Source organism: Giraffa tippelskirchi, chromosome 11 (genome assembly GCF_054371585.1).
Source record: "Giraffa tippelskirchi isolate mGirTip1 chromosome 11, T2T-mGirTip1v1.2.pri, whole genome shotgun sequence".
NCBI classification, from domain to species: Eukaryota; Metazoa; Chordata; class Mammalia; order Artiodactyla; family Giraffidae; genus Giraffa; species Giraffa tippelskirchi.
In genome coordinates this window covers 11070297-11091475 of record NC_137285.1, presented here as the reverse complement: position 1 = coordinate 11091475, position 21179 = coordinate 11070297, and the positions used below count along the sequence as shown (strand labels likewise).

The 21179-nt window shown below is 44.0% G+C and overlaps 1 protein-coding gene across 28 annotated transcripts in view; it reads right to left on the bottom strand.

The window, feature by feature from the left end:
• RPH3A (rabphilin 3A) overlaps positions 1 to 21179 on the bottom strand; it is a 295693-nt gene that overhangs the window by 56282 nt on the left and 218232 nt on the right. For 18 of the 28 annotated variants that reach the window (XM_081546349.1, XM_081546330.1, XM_081546343.1 and 15 more), the window contains one exon: positions 12443 to 12531. The exons of 3 other annotated variants lie outside the window; for them this stretch is intronic. Coding sequence is in view for 15 of the 25 variants with exons in the window: in XM_081546330.1 (XP_081402456.1) it covers positions 12443 to 12513 (71 nt within the window). In the remaining 10 variants the exon portion in view is untranslated. Of the gene's footprint in view, positions 1 to 7991; positions 8004 to 12430; positions 12532 to 21179 lie in introns of all 28 variants that reach the window. 7 more of the 28 variants (XM_081546351.1, XM_081546352.1, XM_081546359.1 and 4 more) reach the window with 2 other exon arrangements.

The following is a 21179-nucleotide window of genomic DNA, read 5'->3' as shown; positions in this document are numbered from 1 at the left end:
GCCACTGTGCTTGATGTGATTTGTTCTATAGCATTGTTGTTCAGTTGCTAAGTTGTGTCTGACTCTTTGCGACCCCATGAACTTCAGCACACCAGGCTTCCGTGTCCTTCTCTATCTCCCAGAGTTTGCTCAAACTCATGCCCATTGAGTAGGTGATCCGTCCAACCATTTCATCCTCTGTTGTCCCCTTCTCCTCTTGCTCTCAATCTTTGCTAGCATCAGGGTCTTTTCCAATGAGTCAACTCTTCACATAAGGTGGCCAAAGTACTGGAGCTTCAGCTTCAGCACCATTAGATAACTGGAAAAATCAACCTAGCAGAGGATATAGATGGGGTGGAACAAAGCCCCATCTACAATGCCTATGTTCATTTTCGATTGCTGCATAACTAGTTATTACAAACTTAGGGGCTTTACACAACACACATTTATTATATGTCACAGTTTCCATGATGGGAGTCCAGGCACGGCTTAGCTGGGTCCTTTGCGCAGCATCTTACAAGGCTGCAGTCAGATGTCAGATGGGTCAGATTTTCATCTAGAGGCTTTCTAGGGGAAGAACAAGCTTCCAGGTAAATCTAATTTCCCAGCAGCCATGTGACCTAGGACCCCAACTTCTTGTTGGCTGTTGGCAAGAGACCACTTCCATGTCCTAGAGGCAGGCTGCAACTCCTAACCAAGCACACTTCAACTTCACCCCATGGGCCATGTTCTTCATCAAGTATGCAAGGTGACACTGCAGCTCCAGTCAAGTGAGACGGTCTTACATGACATGACGTGATCACAGGGCTGAGGTCCCATCCTGTTTGCAGTATCCCATAGGTTAGAAACACAACCCCGGTCCTGCCCACACTCAAGGTGAGGAGGTTACACAAAGACATGAACACCAGGAGGGGAGGGCCATGGGGGATCACCTGCAAGCCTGGCTTACACAGCCTCCCTATGGGGGTCCTTCCAGCCTTGCTTGAATGCTCCCTGGGATGAAGACCTCATTCTCTCATAAGGAGTCTATGCCGTGCTGTTGGAAAGATCTTCCTCAAGGTATGCTAATATCCCTCAGCCTGATGTTTCTTTCCATCAGTTGCAAAGCATACAATGGACTCCTGCATGAGGAAGACCACCCATCCTTCCCAAAGAGCCTTAGTTACAACCTCATCCAGCCACCTCCCCTCTTCTTCCTCCTTCATCCCCACTTCTCTTTCTTCATTCTCTTCTGATCCCCCTCCACGTATTAAAAGTGAAGTGAAACTGTTAGTTGCTCAGTCGTGTCTGACTCTTTGTGATCCCATGTACTGTAGCCCACACATCTCCTCTGTCCATGGACTTCTCCAGGCAAGAATACTGAAGTGGGTTGCCATTCCCTTCTCCAGGAGATCTTACTGACCCAGGGATCAAACCTGGGTCTTCTGCATTGCAGATTCTTTACTGTCTGAGCCACCAGGGAAATCTCCATGTATCTCCTGTCTTTAAAAAGCAGCTTAGGGACCAAGACGGAGCACACGTGAGATGCTGGGCCATATACCCAGTAGAGACCCTTTCATGGACACATTCCTACAGCTCACCGTCTGGTGATGGGTATGGTCAGACCTGAAATCAATGCCTGCAACCCCACCACACAACTCGCTGGGATTAGCACGCACAGGAAATGTACGACTCCAGAAACACAAGCAGGAATGGGGTCCCCAAGAGGCCCATCTAGGATAATTGCCTCCATCTGCAGATGAGCAGAAGGCCTGCTTGAGCTCCCAGCATCTCTCCAGACCTTACCCACTCCCTGTCCTCTGCTCCAAAACACGAAGTTGACAAACAACTCATCTAGTGTTTGAAAATGTCACCAATTGGTCCCAGTGGGGATTCACAAGCCTCCTGTGGATTTTCATGTTTTAATTTCAAAAGCAAACAGAGGGAAACTCTGGTTTTTCAAACCAAAGCCTTCGCTCTGAAGGGAGAGAATGGCCATATCTGGGCCTCCTGTGGGCTGGGGAACATTATGAACATGGGGGCCTTGAGAATACTCCAGTGACAAGAAGGTCCCTAAGGGTCCCCTCCCTAAGGATTCGGACTCCACGTCCCTAAGACCAAAGTCTGGTGTTGGGATCTCATTAAAGACCAAAAGTGAAAGTGAAAGTCGCTCAGTCGTGTCCAACTCTTTGCAACCCCATGGAATGTAGCCTGCCAGGTTCCTCTGTCCATGGAATTCTCCAGGCCAGAATACTGGAGTGGGTAGCCATTCCCTTTTCCAGGGGATTGTCCCAACCCAGGGATCGAACCCAGGTCTCCCACACTGCAGGCAGATTCTTTACCATCTGAGCCACAAGGGAAGCCAAAAGTGGAGACTAAAGTGTTGCCTCCTTGGACAAGTTCCTCAGAGCATTGTATCCAATCCAGTAAATCCCTAGAGGGCCTACTGCACACCAGCTTGAGTCCTTCTTGACCTAGAGGGGTTTAAGACCCAAATCCTGGGTCTGTAGCTTATTAGCAGTGTGCACTGGGGCCCTGCACCACTCTGAATGTCTGTTTCCGATCTGTTAAGTGAAAATGATTTCATGTCTTTTTTTCTACCAGGACTCTCAGAGGCTACTCCTTTAAAAAAAAAAAAAATCACTTATTTCTTTGGCTGTGCCAGGTCTTAGCTGCTTCATGCAGGATCCTGGATCCTCTATCTTCACTGCAGCACGTGGGATCTTTAGTTGCGAACTCTGTTGTGGCATGTGAGATCTAGTTCCCTGACCAGGGATCAGACCTGGGCCCCCTGCATTGGGAGCGAGAAGTCTTACCCACTTAGTCCCTCAGAGGCTACCCCTGACCCTCAGTGGCTGCATGAGGAAACACCCCCAGCTTAGTGACTGAGGCAGGTCAGGGCAAAGAGGGCTGACCCATCTCCACTCTTATTCACATACTTAGGACAAGGCTTCCTGGAGAATTATGAAGGCACCTGCCTCTTATTCCCCCAAATTGTCTAAGCTGTTATAGTTCCCTGAAGAGATCTCAAAGGGTTGCCGGTGAGTGGGCCGTAGAGGGACAGAGTGGACAGGGAACCAAGCCCTCCATCCTCACTTCAGCCCAGAGAGCAATGCTGGGTTCCCACTAACAAAGCAGGGATACCTGTTAAAAAGAGAGTGAGCAAAACCAATTTTTAAGAATTTAATATTTAATAAAACCATGAGATCTAGTTTATCGCATTGGTGACCTCAATACTTCACCCTTCTAAGGATCCATACCCTTTGCCATGTGGATTTAAAATTGCTTTCACCCAAAGGGCAGAGTCTATTTCTCAACCCTTGAATCCCGTGTAGAATTGTGGCTTACTTTGGCCAATAAAACAGGGGATAGATGTGCCATCCCGGGGCTAAGCCTGAAAAAGCCTTGCATGTTTCTATTTACCCTTTCATCACTGAAACAAAAAGCTCAGGACAGGATGAGAGGCACGCAGAGCTGAGTCATTCCAGCCACAGCATCTTAGATCAGCCGACAGTTTGATACACAAGAGAGCCCAGCCAAGACCACCAGAGCCACCAGCCAAGCCCAGACTGCAGAAAATAAATCATCATTGTTATATGCCACTGAGGTTTTTTTTAATAATTATTTATTTTTAATTGGAGGATAATTGCTTTACAACATTGTGTTGGTTTCTGCTGTATATCAACATGAGTCAGCCATAGGTCTATGTATGTCCCCTTCCTCTTGAATCTCCTTCCCACCTCCAACCCCATCCCACCCCTCTAGGTTGTCACAGAACATCAGATTTGTTACACAGCAAAAGATAACTGATACACTATCCACTGTGGCAGCAACAACAACAAAGTGAAGCTTGCTAAACTCGCTACATTTACTTTATAGTTTGGTATTATTTTAACTTACAGTTGCACCATGATACGTTTAATGCTTTCAGCCACTAAAGATCTTTATGCAGCTCCACTCTTTATCTATCTTATATATTTGGCTTCTGAATAAAATTGTATTCACAGAAAGAATTTTGCTGCTAATAAAAGTCTAAAGATCACTGCATGTGACCTGCTCACCTTCCAGATGCCCAACCATCAAAAGAGGTAAGGGAACTGCCAAGAGAGCTGTGAGGGGAGGATATGGTCAGAGGCTCAAGAAACCAGCATTCTGGGTGCGCTTCATCTGTGACCTGAATGTACCTGCTCAGGTGCATCTAGAGACTGTTGGAAGGAACCCTCCCCAACAAACCAGCACAAGTGGCCTCTAATACAAAAGGAAACTAGTCCTGACTCCAGGTGGAAGCCCCTCACAGATGTTCCCCCCACCAAATACTGGAAAGCACAGACTCCCAGCTTCTTCCTGCCTCCTACCTTGATTCTTCCTTTCATACACACAATAGTCACGTAATAAATACCCACCAGATGTCTCTATTAATATATTATAACTCCCCAAAGGAGTGGGATGATGGAAATGCTGTCAGGGCACAAAGGCTCTGAAGCATTAAACAGCAGTGGTGTGCAGAAAATTAATCCTTTTTCTTTTCTTTCTTCTTATTCTCTCCCTTCCCCTAGGATGCCAACAGAAGCAGGTGTCAGCAGGAACTCTCTTTACAGCTCAGAGAATGAGATTTTAATGAATCTTGAAGGGGAGGGTGTGGAAGGAGGGACATCCACAACACAGAACATTTTATACAAGTCCTGCTGCTATAAAGGCCCTTTTGGATGAAATTTACCCCTACCAGATTCAAGGGGGTGCCAGAAGGATGCTATGGTTCCCTAACCCCCTTCAGAAAGCTAAGGGGATCTCAGCTCCCGGCAATCTTTTAAGCCAGACTGAGTTCCGTTCAGCTTTCCTAAAATCTCATGCTCTCTCTCCTATTTAGACTTTTCGTATCCTGTTCCCTTACCTGGAATTCCTCTGTCTCTTCTCTGTCTTGTACCTCCTTTACACAATCTCAGCTTACACAATACTGCTTCCAGGAAACTTCCCCATCATTGTCCTCCCACAGGACACCGTGACTCTGCTATTATAACTCCTTGCACAATAAAGTGTATTTGTTGGTGACTGACTATTTATTTGTTTGTAAACTCTTCTGGGGTTTGGACCTAACAGAAGCAGAAGTTATTAAGAAGAGGAGGCAAGGATACACAGAAGAATTATACAAAAAAGATCTTAATAACCCAGATAACCAAGGTGGTGTGATCACTCACCTAGAGTCAGATATCCTGAAGTGTGAAGTCAAGTGGGCCTTAGGAAGCATCATTATGAACAAAGCTAGTGGATCCAACATCCGCTGGATCATCGAAAATGCAACAGAGTTCCAGAAAAACATCCATTTCTGCTTTATTGACTATGCCAAAGACTTTGACTGTGTGGATCACAATAAACTGTGGAAAATTCTGAAAGAGAAGGGAATACCAGACCACCTGACCTGCCTCTTGAGAAACCTGTATGCAGGTCAGGAAGCAATAGTTAGAACTGGACATGGAACAACAGACTGGTTCCAAATAGGAGGAGGAGTATGTCAAGGCTGTATATTGTCACCCTGCTTATTTAACTTATATGCAGAGTACATCATGAGAAATGCTGGGCTAGAAGAAGCACAAGCTGGAATCAAGATTTCTGGGAGAAATATCAATAACCTCAGATATGTAGATGACACCACCCTGATGGCAGAAAGTGAAGAAGAACTAAAAAGCCTCTTGCTGAAAGTGAAAGGGGAGAGTGAAAAAGTTGGCTTAAAGCTCAACATTCAGAAAACTAAGATCATGGCATCTGGTCCCATCACTTCATGGGAAATAGATGGGGAAACAGTGGAAACAGTGTCAGACTTTATTTTTCTGGGCTCCAAAATCACTGCTGATGGTGATTGCAGCCATGAAATTAAAAGACGTTTACTCCTTGGAAGGAAAGTTATGACCAACCTAGATAGCATATTAAGAAGCAGAGACATTACTTTGCCAACAAAGGTCCGTCTAGTCAAGGCTATGGTTTTTCCAGTAGTCATGTATGGATGTGAGAGTTGGACGGTAAAGAAAGCTGAGCACCGAAGAATTGATGCCTTTGAACTGTGGTGTTGGAGAAGACTCTTGAGAGTCCCTTGGACTGCAAGGAGATCCAACCAGCCCATCCTAAAGGAGATCAGTCCTGGGTGTTCATTGGAAGGACTGATGTTGAAGCTGAAACTCCAATCCTTTGGCCACCTGATGCGAAGAGCTGACTTATTTGAAAAGACCCTGATGCTGGGAAAGATTGAGGGCAGGAGGAGAAGGGGACGACAGAGGATGAGATGGTTGGATGCCATCACCGACTTAATGGACATGAGTTTGAGCAAGCTCCGGGAGTTGGTGATGGACAGGGAAGCCTAGTGTGCTGCAGTCCATAGCGGTCACAAAGAGTTGAACACTACCGAGAGACTGAACTGAACTGAACTGAAACCCTTCTAGACATCCACTCAGACTTTGACTAACCTTGTATTCCTGATGCTTAGCACAGTGCATGATACATACTAAGCACTGGGTATTTGTTAATGAAGGAAAAAGGGAAGGCAGAGAGAGGGGGGAGTAGAGGATAGAGGGGATGAAGGAGGGAGGGAGGGAGCATGGATATATATCCTACCTTTCAGCTTTCAGCATTCAGGAAGCCTAAAGTTCTTAGGACCCTCTAAAGTCATGAACTTCTCTCTTGCAATGTTCATATTTATAATCAGACATCTCAGCATCTCTACTAGCATGTCTGAATGATACACTCACAATATTCATAAAAAGATATTGTCTGACCAGAATTTTACCAACCAACAACAGAGAACGTAGAACACACACCGTGTGTGTGTGTGTATGCACACATACACAATGTATACATACAAGGTGTGTGTGTATATATATATATAGTGTACATATATATGCACACACATAAGGGTAAGGTAAAGTTGTAATCCACACCTTCCTCTGACTTTGGTGCTTTACAGTTTACTAAGCTTTCCCACGCATCTCATTTGACCACACCACCTCCCAGTGAAGGTGGAAGGGGAGGGTTAACATAGCTAGGAGCTTCGTGTATGCTCAGTCACTAAGTCATGTCTGACTCTTTGCAACCCCATGGTCTGTAGCCCGCCAGGCTCCTCTGCCCATGGGATTTTCCAGGCAAGAATACTGGAATGGTAGCCATTTCTTCCTCCAGAGGGTCTTCCCAGCCCAGGGATTGAACCTGTGTCTCCTCCTGCATTGGCAGGTGGATTCTTTACCACTGAGCCACCTGGGTTAACATACCCATGTTATGAAGGAGATGGCCAGTGTTCAAGGAAGTAACACTGAGTCCCAGAGCAGAACTTACAATTGGGTGTTCTGAGGCCAGACTCAGTGCTCTGCTTGTGGATCTGTGATAACTTCCCTACCATGGGGAGTGTAAAAATGACCTTCCATAGTCTCCCAATGTGTATACACAATCAAAGCCCCATCTGCTTTGCAGCCTAACTGTTCATTTGTTGGACCCAGCATACAATCCGTCATGCATATTTAGCAAATGAATCTAATTTGAAACAAAAGTTATGAGCAAAGATGGGACCTCTGAGTCAAAGGCATTTCATTGGGAAATCAGGCTGACCTCCCATGAGGTGACAGAGACCATGTGTTTAGCATATAACTTTCCACAAGCTCTGTTCTTCTCTTCATCATCTTTGATTAATGACAGCAGTCATTTGAGTTAATATTTTCTTTATCTAAGCACAGTGTTCCCCGGCAAAATGCAAAAGAAACAGAAGGTGGTTAATAAACTTGCTGAATCCCACAAGCTGCTAACAAAAATTAAATTGAGGGCTCCCCTAAGGAATATTTTCCATCCTTTTATGAAGAATTTTTTTCAAGAAATTTCACATTTTTTTCTCAAGAGGGGTGTGCTTTTTTTTTTTAACAACTTGGATTTTTTTTTATTAGATATATAAAACATGCTAGTTCCTTTTTGAACCATCTCTCTTTAGGGTCAAGCCACTTTCATCAGAAAAGAGATAAAATTCAGTCTGTAAAAAAATAAAAGTATCATAAAATACTCACTGTTCTTTATCACTGAAGGTAGGCAAAGAAAGAAAAGAAAGAGAAAAAATGAATAAAGTTAGGGAGAAAAAACATCTCAACAATATCAACACTGGATGCAACAACCACACAGTTCAGTTTAAATTACAATGACCTACTTCCATTTTTTATCAGTCATTATTATCTTATTTTAGCACATCTAAAACATGGTTGCTGTAGGGTCGTATATCTACAGCTTTGATGAACATGACCCATCAGTTCAATTTATTAATTAACCTGTCTGATCATTTATGTATTTGAATAATATTTTTTTGGCACTGAAGAGGAATCATTTAATGATAACAAGGCCACCACCATTCTTGTTTTCTGTTGTTTCAAACACTGAGGGTTAAAGAGCACACCGTTGTTTAGTAGCTAAGTTGTGTCTGACTCTTTGTGACCCCATGGACTGTAGCCTGCCAGGCTTCTCTGTCCATGGGATTTCCCAGCAAGAATACTGGACTGGGTTGCCATTTCCTTCTCCAGGGGATCTTCCCAACTCAGGGATCGAACCTGCATCTCTTGCATTGGCAGGTGGATTCTTTACCACTGATCTACCAGGGAAGTTCTAAGGAGCACATTAAGAAAGGGCAAAGAGCCCTGAACAGTGGTTGGATCATCCAAAAGCAGAACTCACAGTGCCCCAGTTTGGGGAAGCAAGTCCTTTCATTCTAAAAAGAAGACCAGCCTCTCCATTTATTAGTCATTCTGCCACAGACAGGTCACATCTTCCCTTTGTGCCTCAGTTTCCACCTCTGGTCTCTAAGCCACAGCGAATAATCAACTATCAGAGACAGCATTTCTCCCCACGTATCCCCAACATAGAGAACTGAATCCCTGCTCCACCCGTGCAAGAAAAAAATACATTTTCTTCTTTCAAACACAATCACAACTGTCTTCCAAACACCATCGTTGGATTCAAGGAGACTGAGAGAGGAAGGTATTTGAAAATCACAAAGGCAGTAAGTGTATCTGGCTAGCCAGCAGTTAATTAAGACTAGATTTCTTAATTTACTGGAGAGAGACATTAGAGAATCATCTGCATTAGCACATCATCACTGCCGCAGACTAGATAGCATGTGTGATGACTATAATTCACCCATTAACATTTATTGGAAAACAATTTTTAATATCTGAAGAAAATGCAGTAGCAATCACACCAGCCAGATGCATTAGGAATGCCAAGATGTTTCACAGGAACCCGGGAGCACTTTAAGGAAATAGCATCCAGACTGCTTGAATAATTCTAATTTAATTGTAAGGCAAATTGTTTGGCTTCATATTGACTAAAGTAAACTGTGATGGATGGGGTTTTAATTAACTGACATTTCTTAAATAAAATAAATATTTTATCCCATCCACCTTCAGGCAACTGTCTATCTTATAGAGAGACAGTTTTTGGCTGATAAGATATTCTTTGCCAAATGAGTTTGGTATCAAGAGAACATTCATGGGAAGGGCTTGGAAACTAGAAATTTCCTTCCAAAATGGAAACCAACAGAGTTCAATAATGTCTTCAAAACTGTTAAACTCGTAGAACTAGAGGAGGTTTTAGGTGGAAATAGTAAACAAACAGGGACTTTTGCTTCAGAGAATATGAGTGGACTAAATATTCTGAAAGACCCTCATCAACATATAATTAGGACCTTGATAATTAAGGGTGAATCTTATTAACACAGTTCTAGGATTGCTAGAAAGTAAATGAATTCTCCAAAACTCCTGTACCTTTGAAACAAACAGACAAAATAGACTTCATCAAAATAAAAAACGTTTCCTCTTCAAAAGACTCTGTTATGAAAAAGAAAGTGCGAGTCATAGACTGAGAAAAATATGTGCAAAATGTCTCCAACAAACGACTTTTATCTACAGCACATTAAAAAAAAAACATGTAAAACTTAATAACAAGAAGATAAATGACCTGATTTTTAAGTGGACAAAGTGTTTAGACAGACACTTTAACAAAGAGGTTATATGAATGTCAAACTTACATAAAAAGATGTTCATTATCATTATTCATTAAGGGGAGTGTAAATGAAAATCACAAAACAAATACCACTATGTACCCATTAGAATGGTTAAAATGGAAAAGACAAATCTTATCAAGTGTTGGTGAGAAAGGAGACAGACAGAACTCTCATACACTTCTGGTGGAAATTTAAAGTGGTACAAACAATTTGGAAAACAGTTTGCAAGTTTTTTTAGAAGTTAAACATTTACCTACTAAGCCACTGAGACGTTTTCCTCCTAGGTATTTCCTCAAGAGAAATACAAGTATATGTCTACACAAATTTTACTTGTACTAGCCAAAAAAACTAGAAACAACCCAAATGTCCATCAATAGATGAATGGCTAAACAAACTGTAGTACATCCACACAACGAAATATTACTTTTTTAACAATAAAAGGAATAAACTATTGATATGAAAAACACTATGAATGGATCATGAGTTTATGCCAAGTGAAAGAAGACATCTTCCCTTGAAGAACTGATTCCATTTATATAATTACTTAGGGATGGGTGGTGACAGGGAGGGGCAAAGGGGAATGAGAACGCATATAAGTGTAAAAATGATCAAATTGTACTTTAGATGTGTACTGTTGGAGGTACATTAGTTATACCTTTACAAGGCAATTTTTTTAAAGAAAAAGAAAACCCAGCAAACTGAATCCAGAACTGGGAACTCTGAGCAGGAAACCAATGTAAACACCAACGTTGTGTCTCAGAGACTGACTCTGAGCTCCTAACTAGATGAAGATGCTCAATCTGGGACCCACTAAGGGAGCTCAGATCACATCCTTGGTGAGTAGCACACACTTCCTGGCAGAAACAAATACAAATCTCTCTGAAGAAAATATTCTTATGGTAGATCCCCAGGATTCTCAACAAGATGAGCTCATAACAAAAATTACCAAGCATTCAGGGTAAATAAGCTGTGATACATATATAAAATGGAATACTACTTGGCCATAAAAAAGAACACATTTGAGTCTATTCTAATGAGGTGGATGAACCTAGAGCCTATTATACAGAGTCAAGTAAGTCAGAAAGAGAAAAACAAATATCACATATTAACATATATATATATGGAATCTGGAAAGATGGTACTGATGAACCTATTTGTAGGGCAGCAATGGAGACATAGACATAGAGAAGAGACTAATGGACAAGGGTGGTAGGGAGGAAGGAGAGGGTAAGATGAGTGGAGAGAGTAGCACGGAAGCATATACACTACCACGTGTAAAATAGGTAGCCGATGGGAATTTGCTGTATGACCCAGGGAACTCAAACTGGGGCTCTGTAACCATCTAGAGGGGTGGGAAAGGGTTGGAGGTGGGAGGGAAGTTCAAGAGGGAGGGGATATATGTACACCTATGGTGAATCCATATTGATGTATGGCAGAAATCAAACCAGTATTGTAAAGCAATTATCCTTCAATTAAAAATAAAGAAATTTTTAAAATTATCAAGCATTCAAAAAATAAGACCTTTGAGTGAAAATCTTCAGTGATGATAAATAATAGACATAGATTGCCAAGGTCTTTAGGCGGTGGTATGCTGGTGAATGTTTAACAGTTGCACTTTGAGAGAAAAGCCCCACTGAGGCTGATTTCGAGTACCTATATGATATCACTAAATGTAAAACTGGGAAGGAACATGCAGTAGCACACTAATGTACAGTGTTTCACTATGCAAGTCTCACAGACAACAAGTAACACTGAGAATAGCAAAATGTAGTAAAATAAGCAAGACATGATTAATGCTGAGTATTTACCACCCATGTCTAACATAATTTAATTATAAAACTATACAAGTTAATTTTTAATAACAGTCATATTTAACAACCAACTTGCAAAATTCCTGCAAACTTAACAGCTCTAAGGAGCCAGCATGGTACAGAGCCAATACACCACCGATTCAGGTATAATAATTACTTAATACAGAATGTGAAGTTATTTTTATGTGAATTTCCCAATTTTTAAGTGATCAGGCCAAAACTAAAAAATATATTTCTGCAAGTCAGAGTCAGCTGGTGGTCTGTCAGTTTGCAACCTCTAATTGAGACCAACTTCCTTATTTAATTGATGAGGAAACTGAGGCCCAAAGAAGGGAAAGAGACTCAGCCAGTAAATTAGTTCAGATTTAGGACCAGAATCAAGTCTGATTCTAACTAACAGGTCAGCGCTCTTTCCATTTCACCAGACCACCCCTCATTTAGGGCATGGAGCTCAGAGTTTCATCTTGTTACTCCAACCTTGCAAAGTAGTAAAATCAGTGGAGGAGTTTCCATGACAGACCTCACACCAGCTTCTTTTCTCCCCACCCCAGAGATGGAAGTTCTCTTTCTTTCCCTGCTACCCCTCTCCTTCTTCAAGTGTAGATCAGGACCTCATTGCCCCAAAGCAGACGACTCCCAGGAATACCCAGCGACTTACTTTGATTGCAGGGCTCGGTCACTGGGACACATCCAACGGCTTGAGCTGCTGCTGAACACGGTGTCAGTCATGGCCAAAGCCTAGCACTCCTGGAAAACATCAGTCCAGAAAGGTCATCATGCAAACGGTCATTCAATCACTCCTTATTTCTCAGGTCCCTTGTCTATGTCTGAGGGGTATGGGGAAGAAACAGAGCTTCATCCAGCTTCTCTGCTTTCCAGATGGGACCTTCAGGACCAAGAGCCCCCTTTTGGCAGAAATGGATCAGAATGAAGAACTCTTTCCCTTTAAACTGTGTTCCTCCCATTCATTTTTGATGTAAGAGGAAGGGTGCGTATGTGCATGCTAAGTCGCTTTAGTTGTATCCAACTCTCTGCCCCCACCATGGACTGTAGCCCACCAGGCTCCTCTGTCTGTGGGGATTCTCCAGGCAAGGATACTGGAATATTGCCAAGAATACTGGAGGGTTGCCATGCCCTCCTCGAGGGGATCTTCCCCACCCAGGGATCAAATCTGCATCTTTTATATCTCCTGCAGGAGGGTTCTTTACCACCAGAGCCACCTGGGAAGCCCAAGAGGAAGAGTCAGAGCTCTTAACTCCAATCCAGGATATTTCTACTAGCGGATGTCATCTGGCTAATGTACTAGTCAACTTGGCCTTGAGTAGGTTAAAAAAAAAAAAGCAAAACCCATCTCTCAGAGTTTTGAGGTCTCAAATGCTAGAGTCATCCCTGGCTTGCTTTCTTTTTAATACTCTACATCTAAGCCATCAGAAAGTCATGGCTTGATCGTCATAAATAGAGCCAGAATCTTCCCAATATTCTCTGCCCAATTTGCTTCTGTGCTGATCCAAATCTCTGCTGCCCCAGCCTGCCTTACTACAAGAGTCTCTTCACTGTCTCCCTGCTTCTGCTCTTGGCCCACCTCAGTCTATGCTCCACACAGTGACAAGGGAGATGGTCACAGACGTAAACCACAGTTTGTGAAAACAACATCACCACAGCTGGAATCTCCCTGCTAAAATGTAAACCTCTTGCAGAACTCTTCCTGTTTTGTTCTCTGTTTAATCTCTAACACCCAGCATAGCTCCTGGGATGGAGAAGGCATTTAGTAAGTAATTGTTGAAAGCATGAATGAGTCGCTATCAATGCTAAGCAAGTCCAGCTGAGCTTAGGCGAACTTGTGTTCTTTCTGGATCTCCACTCCTCCCCGCTCCCCCAGGTATAGCCAAAGAATAAGGGGAAAGAGACCATGGAGATCACATTTAATTTATTGTTTTAAAAAGTTTTGGAAGGTGGGTCATGGGGTCCAGTGGGTCCTGATTTCACTGAAGTTCTTGTTACATCACAGTCCTTTTCCCTAGGAAGCCAAATAGATGAGCAATTGGGAGGGGAACAGGGAGAGAACTGTCTTTCCTATTCTGCAACCAGTGCAATTACTAAATATTCACATGGGTGGGATGGGGGTGGAGGGCTCTGACGGTTGGACACAGGAGAGGAAAGACCCCTTACAGGAAAGCCATTTCATCTGCTCCCAGGTGGTTAACATAATCTTCCTAGAATAATATGACCGTTTGATTGTTTCCACTCTGAAAACAGAAAAAGGAGCGATGACTCCTGTTGTGAAAGAAATATGCTGAAAAGAACCTTAACTTCTCATTACTGCCTGTACCAAGAGCTGAATGAGGCTGCCCGGGCCCCCTGGGGTCCCCTGGTCCCTGCTGGGTACCGACAGCCTCAGTCCTCAGTAATGAGCTTCCTCGGCTGCCTTTGACCAGAACAGCCAAGCGTTCATTTGAATGCATCGCCTCCTGAACCAAGATGCAACAGTGCCCTTGGAGGATCCCAGGAGGCGGGGATGAGGGGATGGGACAGGTGATACACAGTCCCCGCCCAGGAACTCTGATCTCCAAATTCTGGTGCTCGGAAGAGACAACTGCCCACCCAGACCCCTGTCTGGGGATCACATGCTCTGTTAGAGTTAAAGCCCTGGCTTAAATATAGTGAGCCAGCGCCAAGTTCAGAAAGCATAAAATAACTACCTTCCCTGGAAGCCAGAGGCTCAGCTCTCTGCTGGGCACCACAGCAAAGGGTCCACCACAGCCCTGTTGTGAGCACCAAGGAACGAAAGAAACAACAGCAACAATCACTAGTTCAAATATCAAGGGTTTGGTACCTGCTAACTGCCTTTCAGGTTTTATCTCATTTAATCCTCAAAAGGTCCGCACAATCAAAGCTATGGTTTTTCCAGTAGTCACGTATGGATGTGAGAGATGGACCACAAAGAGGGCTGAGGGCTGAAAAATTGATGCTTTCGAATTGTGGTGCTGGAGAAGACTCTTGAGAGTCCCTTGGACAGCAAGGAGGTCAAACCAGTCAGTCCTAAAGGAAATCAACCCTAAATATTCACTGGAAGGACTGATGCTGAAGCTGAAGCTCCAATACTTTGGCCACCTGATGCAAAGAGCTGACTCATTGGAATAGACCCTGATGCTGGGAAAGATTGAAGGTAGGAGGAGAACGAGGCAGAAGAGGATGAGATGGATGGATGGTATCACTGACTCAATGGACATGAGTTTGGGCAAACTCTGGGAAATAGTGAAGGAAAGGGAAGGCTGCTGTGCTACAGTTCATGGGGTCATAGTGGACAGGACATAGCGACTGAACAACAACAACAATCCTCAAAATAGATTTAGGAGGTTAATGTTCTTAACCCATTTCACAGATGAGTAACTGAGTCACAGAGAGTTTAAGTGGACTTCCCAAGGACCTTCTTGAAGCCCTTCAAGGAAGCAATCTAAATGTCTAATAACAAGCACTGGCTAGCAGGATGCTGGTGCATCTGTATGGTGGAGGACTTCACAGCTGCAAAGAATAACGAGACTTTATGATGGATATGGATTGATCACCAAGATTGCTTGTCTAGTGGCAAGGCCAAGATGTAGAACATTGTTCCAGAAGAACATCATTGTGTAGACAAGGAAAGTAGGACAATGTGCATGTTTAGGTTGTATATGCATAAAGCATCTCTGCAAAGAACACACAAGAAACGGACAACATCATTGACCTCTATGGAGGGAACCTGGGAGGCTAGGCCTGAGATGGGAAGAATTATCACATGATACCTCTTTGTATTTGTAGCCATGAGGATATGTTAGCTATTCAAAAATAAATGTCTTTTTTAGAAGATAATTTTAAAATAATCAAGTACTTCAATGGCTGTCCATCGCATATAAGATTTAAGACTCTCTCCGTGACCTCAAGGAACTGTCATGACCTTCTACCTGCTACTATTCCTAGGTCTCGGACCCTGCTCCAGTTCAGTTCAGTCATTCAGTAGTGTCTGACTCTTTGCGACCCCATGGACTGCAGCACACCAGGCCTCCCTGTCCATCACCAACTCCTGGAGTTTACTCAAACTCATGTCCATTGAGACAGCGATGCCCTCCAACCATTTTGGCCTTCCCTGGTGGGTGGCTCAGAAGGTAAAGCATCTGCCTGTAATGTGGGAAACTCAGGTTCAATCCCTGGGTTGGGAAGATCCCCTGGAGAAGAGAATGGCAATCCACTCCAGTACATTTGCCTGGAAAATTCCATGGATGGAGGAGCCTGGTGGGCTATAGTCCATGGGGTCGCAAAGAGTCAGACACAAATGAGTGATTTCACTTTCACGCTCCAGTTATCCTGGCTTTTCCTGCTGCCAGGTGTTAGCCTCTGCTGTTTCTCTGTCTTGATAGCATCTTCCTCTTACTCTTGCATAGCTGGTTTCTGCTCGTATTCTGCTGGTCTCGCCTCAAATGTCACCTCCTCCAAGAAGCCTTCACCGACTACACCTTCTAAGTCACCTCCTCTCACCCCTTACTTAATTCTCACTGTTTGTTTCCTCTATAATATTTATCAAGATATGTTGTTGTTGTTTAGTCGCTAAGTCATGTCTGACTCTTTGCAACCCCGTGGACTGTAGCCCACCAGGCTCCTCTGTCCATGGGATTCTCTAGGTAAGAATACTGGAGTGGGTTGCCATTTCCTTCTCCAGGGATAATACTTATCATGATATGTAATTATTATTATTTTTTAACTTATTCACTGTTTGTTTCCCCACCTATTCCATAAGATCCATGAGAGCAGGGTCTGCGTCTGTATTTGTTCAGCAGCGACTCCAGTGCATATGGAACCAACTTCATGAAGCTTTGACCTGTATAGTCACACAGGGACCCATGTCTAGGACCTTGAACTTAGAATGGCCCTGTACTTAGATGAGCCCACACTTGGCTTAATGTTTTACTCTCATCATTTCAAAATGTTTTATAGTATTTGAACATGGGGCCTTACGTTTTCACTTTGCAGGGGTGTGGTATACAGTAGATGTTCAATGAATCTCCACAGAAGTCCTAGAGCTCAGTGAGTGCAGCAGGTACTCAGTAAATCTGCATATAAGTGACAGAGCCAGGCCTTGTTCCAGATCTGCCCACTTCCACAGCTTGGTACTAATCTTTAAATCACCTGCATTTTAAAATGACTCAAAGACCCAGTGCCAAGCCCAGAAAAGATTCCAGAACCCTGCCTTTCTCCCTCTGCATTTTGTTCTATCTACTTCTCCCCTGGCTCCCATCAGCACTCTTTGTTAAGGAACTGTGCCTCCATTCCCCAGAATCGGCAAGGTCTTCTGCTGGGTTTAGCTGAACTGAAAAAAAAAAAACAACCCTAAACGTTTATCCATTAAGCTTTAGAGTCACAGCAGGTGTCTAAGAGTGAGGTGGCGGGGCTGGGCTGGGCTGGTAGCGGCCCTGCACGTGGCACGTCAGGGCACTGCAGGGACCCAGCGTGAGCTGCAGCTGTCTGCGTGGAGTTCAATGCCACAGTCAGTCTCCCAGCCCCACAGAGCTGGAGTTAAACCAGATGCTTTGCAGCAGAACCTGCAGCCACCAGCTTGGATGGTGCCAAATCGGTTCCATCTCTCTGTCTTTTTTCCTGCCCTGTTCCTCTCCCCCTGAGTCCAGCCTATCTCTACTCAATTACGAATCTGGGGGGGAGGGGAATCACTCAGACTGCCTGATGGGATGGTACATGCAACTTAACACCAAGGGCTCCAAACAGGAGTGAAATGAGGCTGGGGGCACTTCACAGACAGCATCCAGGCTGAAAGTGTGTTTTGTTTGGCCCGTGCAATAGTTTTTAAAAGTAAGAGTAAGCCAGTATTTTAAAGGCACAGGATTTAATTAAAAATACAGATTGCCAGCTTCTCTTGAGAAATGGGAAGAATAAAAAATAAACGTATAGAACATCTATTACTCTGTGGCAGACACTGGTCTAGGCACTAGGGATATGGCATTAACACAAATAAAAAAGGAAAATCTTTGTCTTCATGGAGCTTCCCTTCTAGTGGGGAAACAGTAAGTCAAATGAAAGCGTGTCAGCTGGTGATTGAGTGCTTTAGAGAAAAACAAAGGAGGATTGGTGAATAAGAGGGAAGTTTGATTTTAAATAAGTGGTCTAGGGAATTCCCTGGTGGTCCAGTGGTTAGCGATCTCACTACCAGGGGCCTGGGTTCGATCCCTAGTTGGGAAACTAAGATTCCACAAGCTGTGCGATGTGGTTAAAAAAAGAAAAGGTGGAGGCTCACTGAGAAATATTTGAGCAAAGACCTGAAATGGGTAATGGACTGAGTCATGTGGCTATCTTGTGGCAGAGCATTCTAAGTGGAGGGGGAAAGCAAGTACCAAGGCCCTGGGGTGGATATGTACCTGGTTAGTTGGAGAAATGATAAGGAGGGCAGAATGGCCGGAATGGAGTGAGCAAGGGGGGGATGAGTGGGAGCTGAAGCAGCAGTGGAGGTCGCGGGGGGTGGGCGGTGGACCTCAGATCATCAGGACCACTTAAGCTTCTACTCTGAGCAATGTAGGAGCCACAGAAGGACTTTGAGAAGTGAACTGAATATATCCTATTCTGTCTCAACCATGCATCCAGCTTTGATTATTTGACAGGCACTCATGGTTCCTACATACCTTTGCCATGGCAAAGACACTTGGTCCAGTGAGAGAAAGATGGTGGTCTCTTGCCCTGCCTACTGTACTTGACAGAGCTGAGCATGCCTCCACCTGCCTGCAAGCCTTGCCGTTCCACTCTCTCAGAGCCCCAGAATCCTTTACCCCAGTTTCATCCAGGGGGTGCAGGCTGCTGCTGGCTTCTCTTTGCTTCCAGAACCAGATGGGTCATCCCCAGCCTCCCCTGAACCTGGCCAAAGCTGGAATGACAAGACTGTGACTCCTTCCACGCTGAGCTGGTTGGTGTCCAAGATGAGGACAGAAACAAGTCTGAGAGATGCTCGAGATAAAGGCATCTCTGTGCTGCCAGCCTTGAAACAGAGCAAATTCACTGTCATCTCCCCAGGGTTCTCCCATCACCGTATCGCAATAACAGATGGTTCCTGCCATAAGCCCTCAAAAAATTCCATAGGAAAGTCCCCATTTTATGGGTTTTTAAGGCAGGCACAGAGCTCATCCCCCACTGCTCTACAACTCTGGCAATTTGCAGAGACCACGTTGTAAGGGACCACAGTTGTCCTAGCCTATGCAGCTGATCCATCATAAACTAGCCAGTCCCAGTTAACGTACCAGCTGACCACAGAAGTGAACAAGCCCAGCCAAGATCATCCAAGTCTGGCCTAGACCTGAAGAACCACCCAGGTGAACTCAACCCAGTCGCTGACTTTAAACAACCTTGAGATAAATAAATGGCTGTTGTTCTAATTCATTCATTTGTGGGTTGCTTTGTTATGCAGCAAAATCTGGCTGATAGTGCAGCCCAAGCTGTGGAACAATCACCGGCTTTGGACCCAAAGTCTGGGATCTGACCTTAGTTCCCCTATTCATTTCCTGGCATCTCATTTAATCATTCTGGGCCTCATTCAGGTTTTGCATCTGTAAAATGAAGACATAAAAATTCCCATCTTTGTCATGCCAACTTCACAGGGTTTTTAGGAAAAGCCGAAGGGTTAATACATATGCAGAGGCCTGGTAATACAAAATACTTTGTAAGGATTAGGCAAAGAGGTCATTGTTAGTGCTATTTGAAGGTGGGGCTGGGGAGAAGAACACATGTCTAATTTCTAGGTGTTTTTTAGGCCTGAGTGAGACACTGCAGTGGATACCTGGGGTAGAGAGTTCTTGCTTTTTCCTATCCAGCACTTACCCCTTATTATTATTATTTTTTTTAAAGTAACAGCACCTCCAATTTTCCTTTGGGAAACCATCCCTCTCTCATATCAATCTGTGTGGCTCAGACAGAGGTTACCCAAACCTGGCCCCTAAAGGTGGACCAAAAATCCATCTCTAAACAATCAGTGTATTATGCACCATGAGCTCAGGGATAGGCACATGTCCCAGTCTGGACCAGTAAAGGTATGCCCTAAGACTTGCTGGATCTATGTGGAAAGAAGCATTCTTTTTCTGTTGTGATTGCTAAACTGGTAGAACAGAAGCCTAGAGCTGCTATTGGTCACTTTTGCCACCAGATGAGAAACGTCTGTCAAGGGATGAAAGAGCTGAGAGATGGAGAGTGACTGGTTCCTAATGATGCTGTTGGAATGCTGGATCCAACAACACCCGAATCTCTCATGGTCTTTTTTGGCTACCATATGTTGAACATATGAATGAATCAGTCCAGATCAGTCGCTCGGTCGTGTCCCACTTTTTGCGACCCCATGAATTGCAGCACACCAGGCCTCCCTGTCCATCATAAACTCCCGGAATTTACCCAAACCCATGTCCATCGAGTTGGTAATGCCACCCAGCCATCTCATTCTCTGTCGTCCCCTTCTCCTCCTGCCCCCAATCCTTCCCAGCATCAGGGTCTTTTCCAACGAGTCAACTCTTCTCATGGGGTGGCCAAAGGATTGGAGTTTCACCTTCAACATCAGTCCTTCCAGTGAACACCCAGGACTGATCTCCTTTAGGATGGACTGGTTGGATCTTCTTGTAGTCCAAGGGACTCTCAAGAGTCTTCTCCAACACCACAGTTCAAAAGCATCAATTCTCTGGTGCTCAGCTTTCTTCACCGTCCAACTCTCACATCCATACATGACCACTGGAAAAACCATAGCCTTGACTAGACAGACCTTTGTTGGCAAAGTAATGTCTCTGCTTTTAAAAATGCTATCTAGGTGGGTCATAACTTTCCTTCCAAGGAGTAAGAGTCTTTTAATTTCATGGCTGGAATTGCCATCTGCAGTGATTTTGGAGCCCAAAAAAATAAAGTCTGACACTGTTTCCACTGTTACCCCATCTATTTCCCATGAAGTGATGGGACCAGATGCCATGATATTAGTTTTCTGAATGTTGAGCTTTAAGCCAACTTTTTCACTCTCCCCTTTCACTTTTATCAAGAGGCTCTTTAGTTCTTCTTCACTTTCTGCCATAAGGGTGGTGTCATCTACATATCTGAGGTTATTGATATTTCTCCCGGCAATCTTGATTCCAGCTTGTGTTTCTTCCAGCCCAGCGTTTCTCATGATGTACTCTGCATGTTAAGTTAAATAAGCAGGGAGACAATATACAGCCTCGATGTACTCTTTCTCCTATTTGGAACCAGTCTGTTGTTCCATGTCCAGTTCTAACTGTTGCTTCCTGACCTGCATACAGGTTTCTCAAGAGACAGGTCAGATGGTCTGGTATTCCCATCTCTTTCAGAATTTTCCACAGTTTATTGTGATCCACACAGTCAAAGGCTTTGGCATAGGC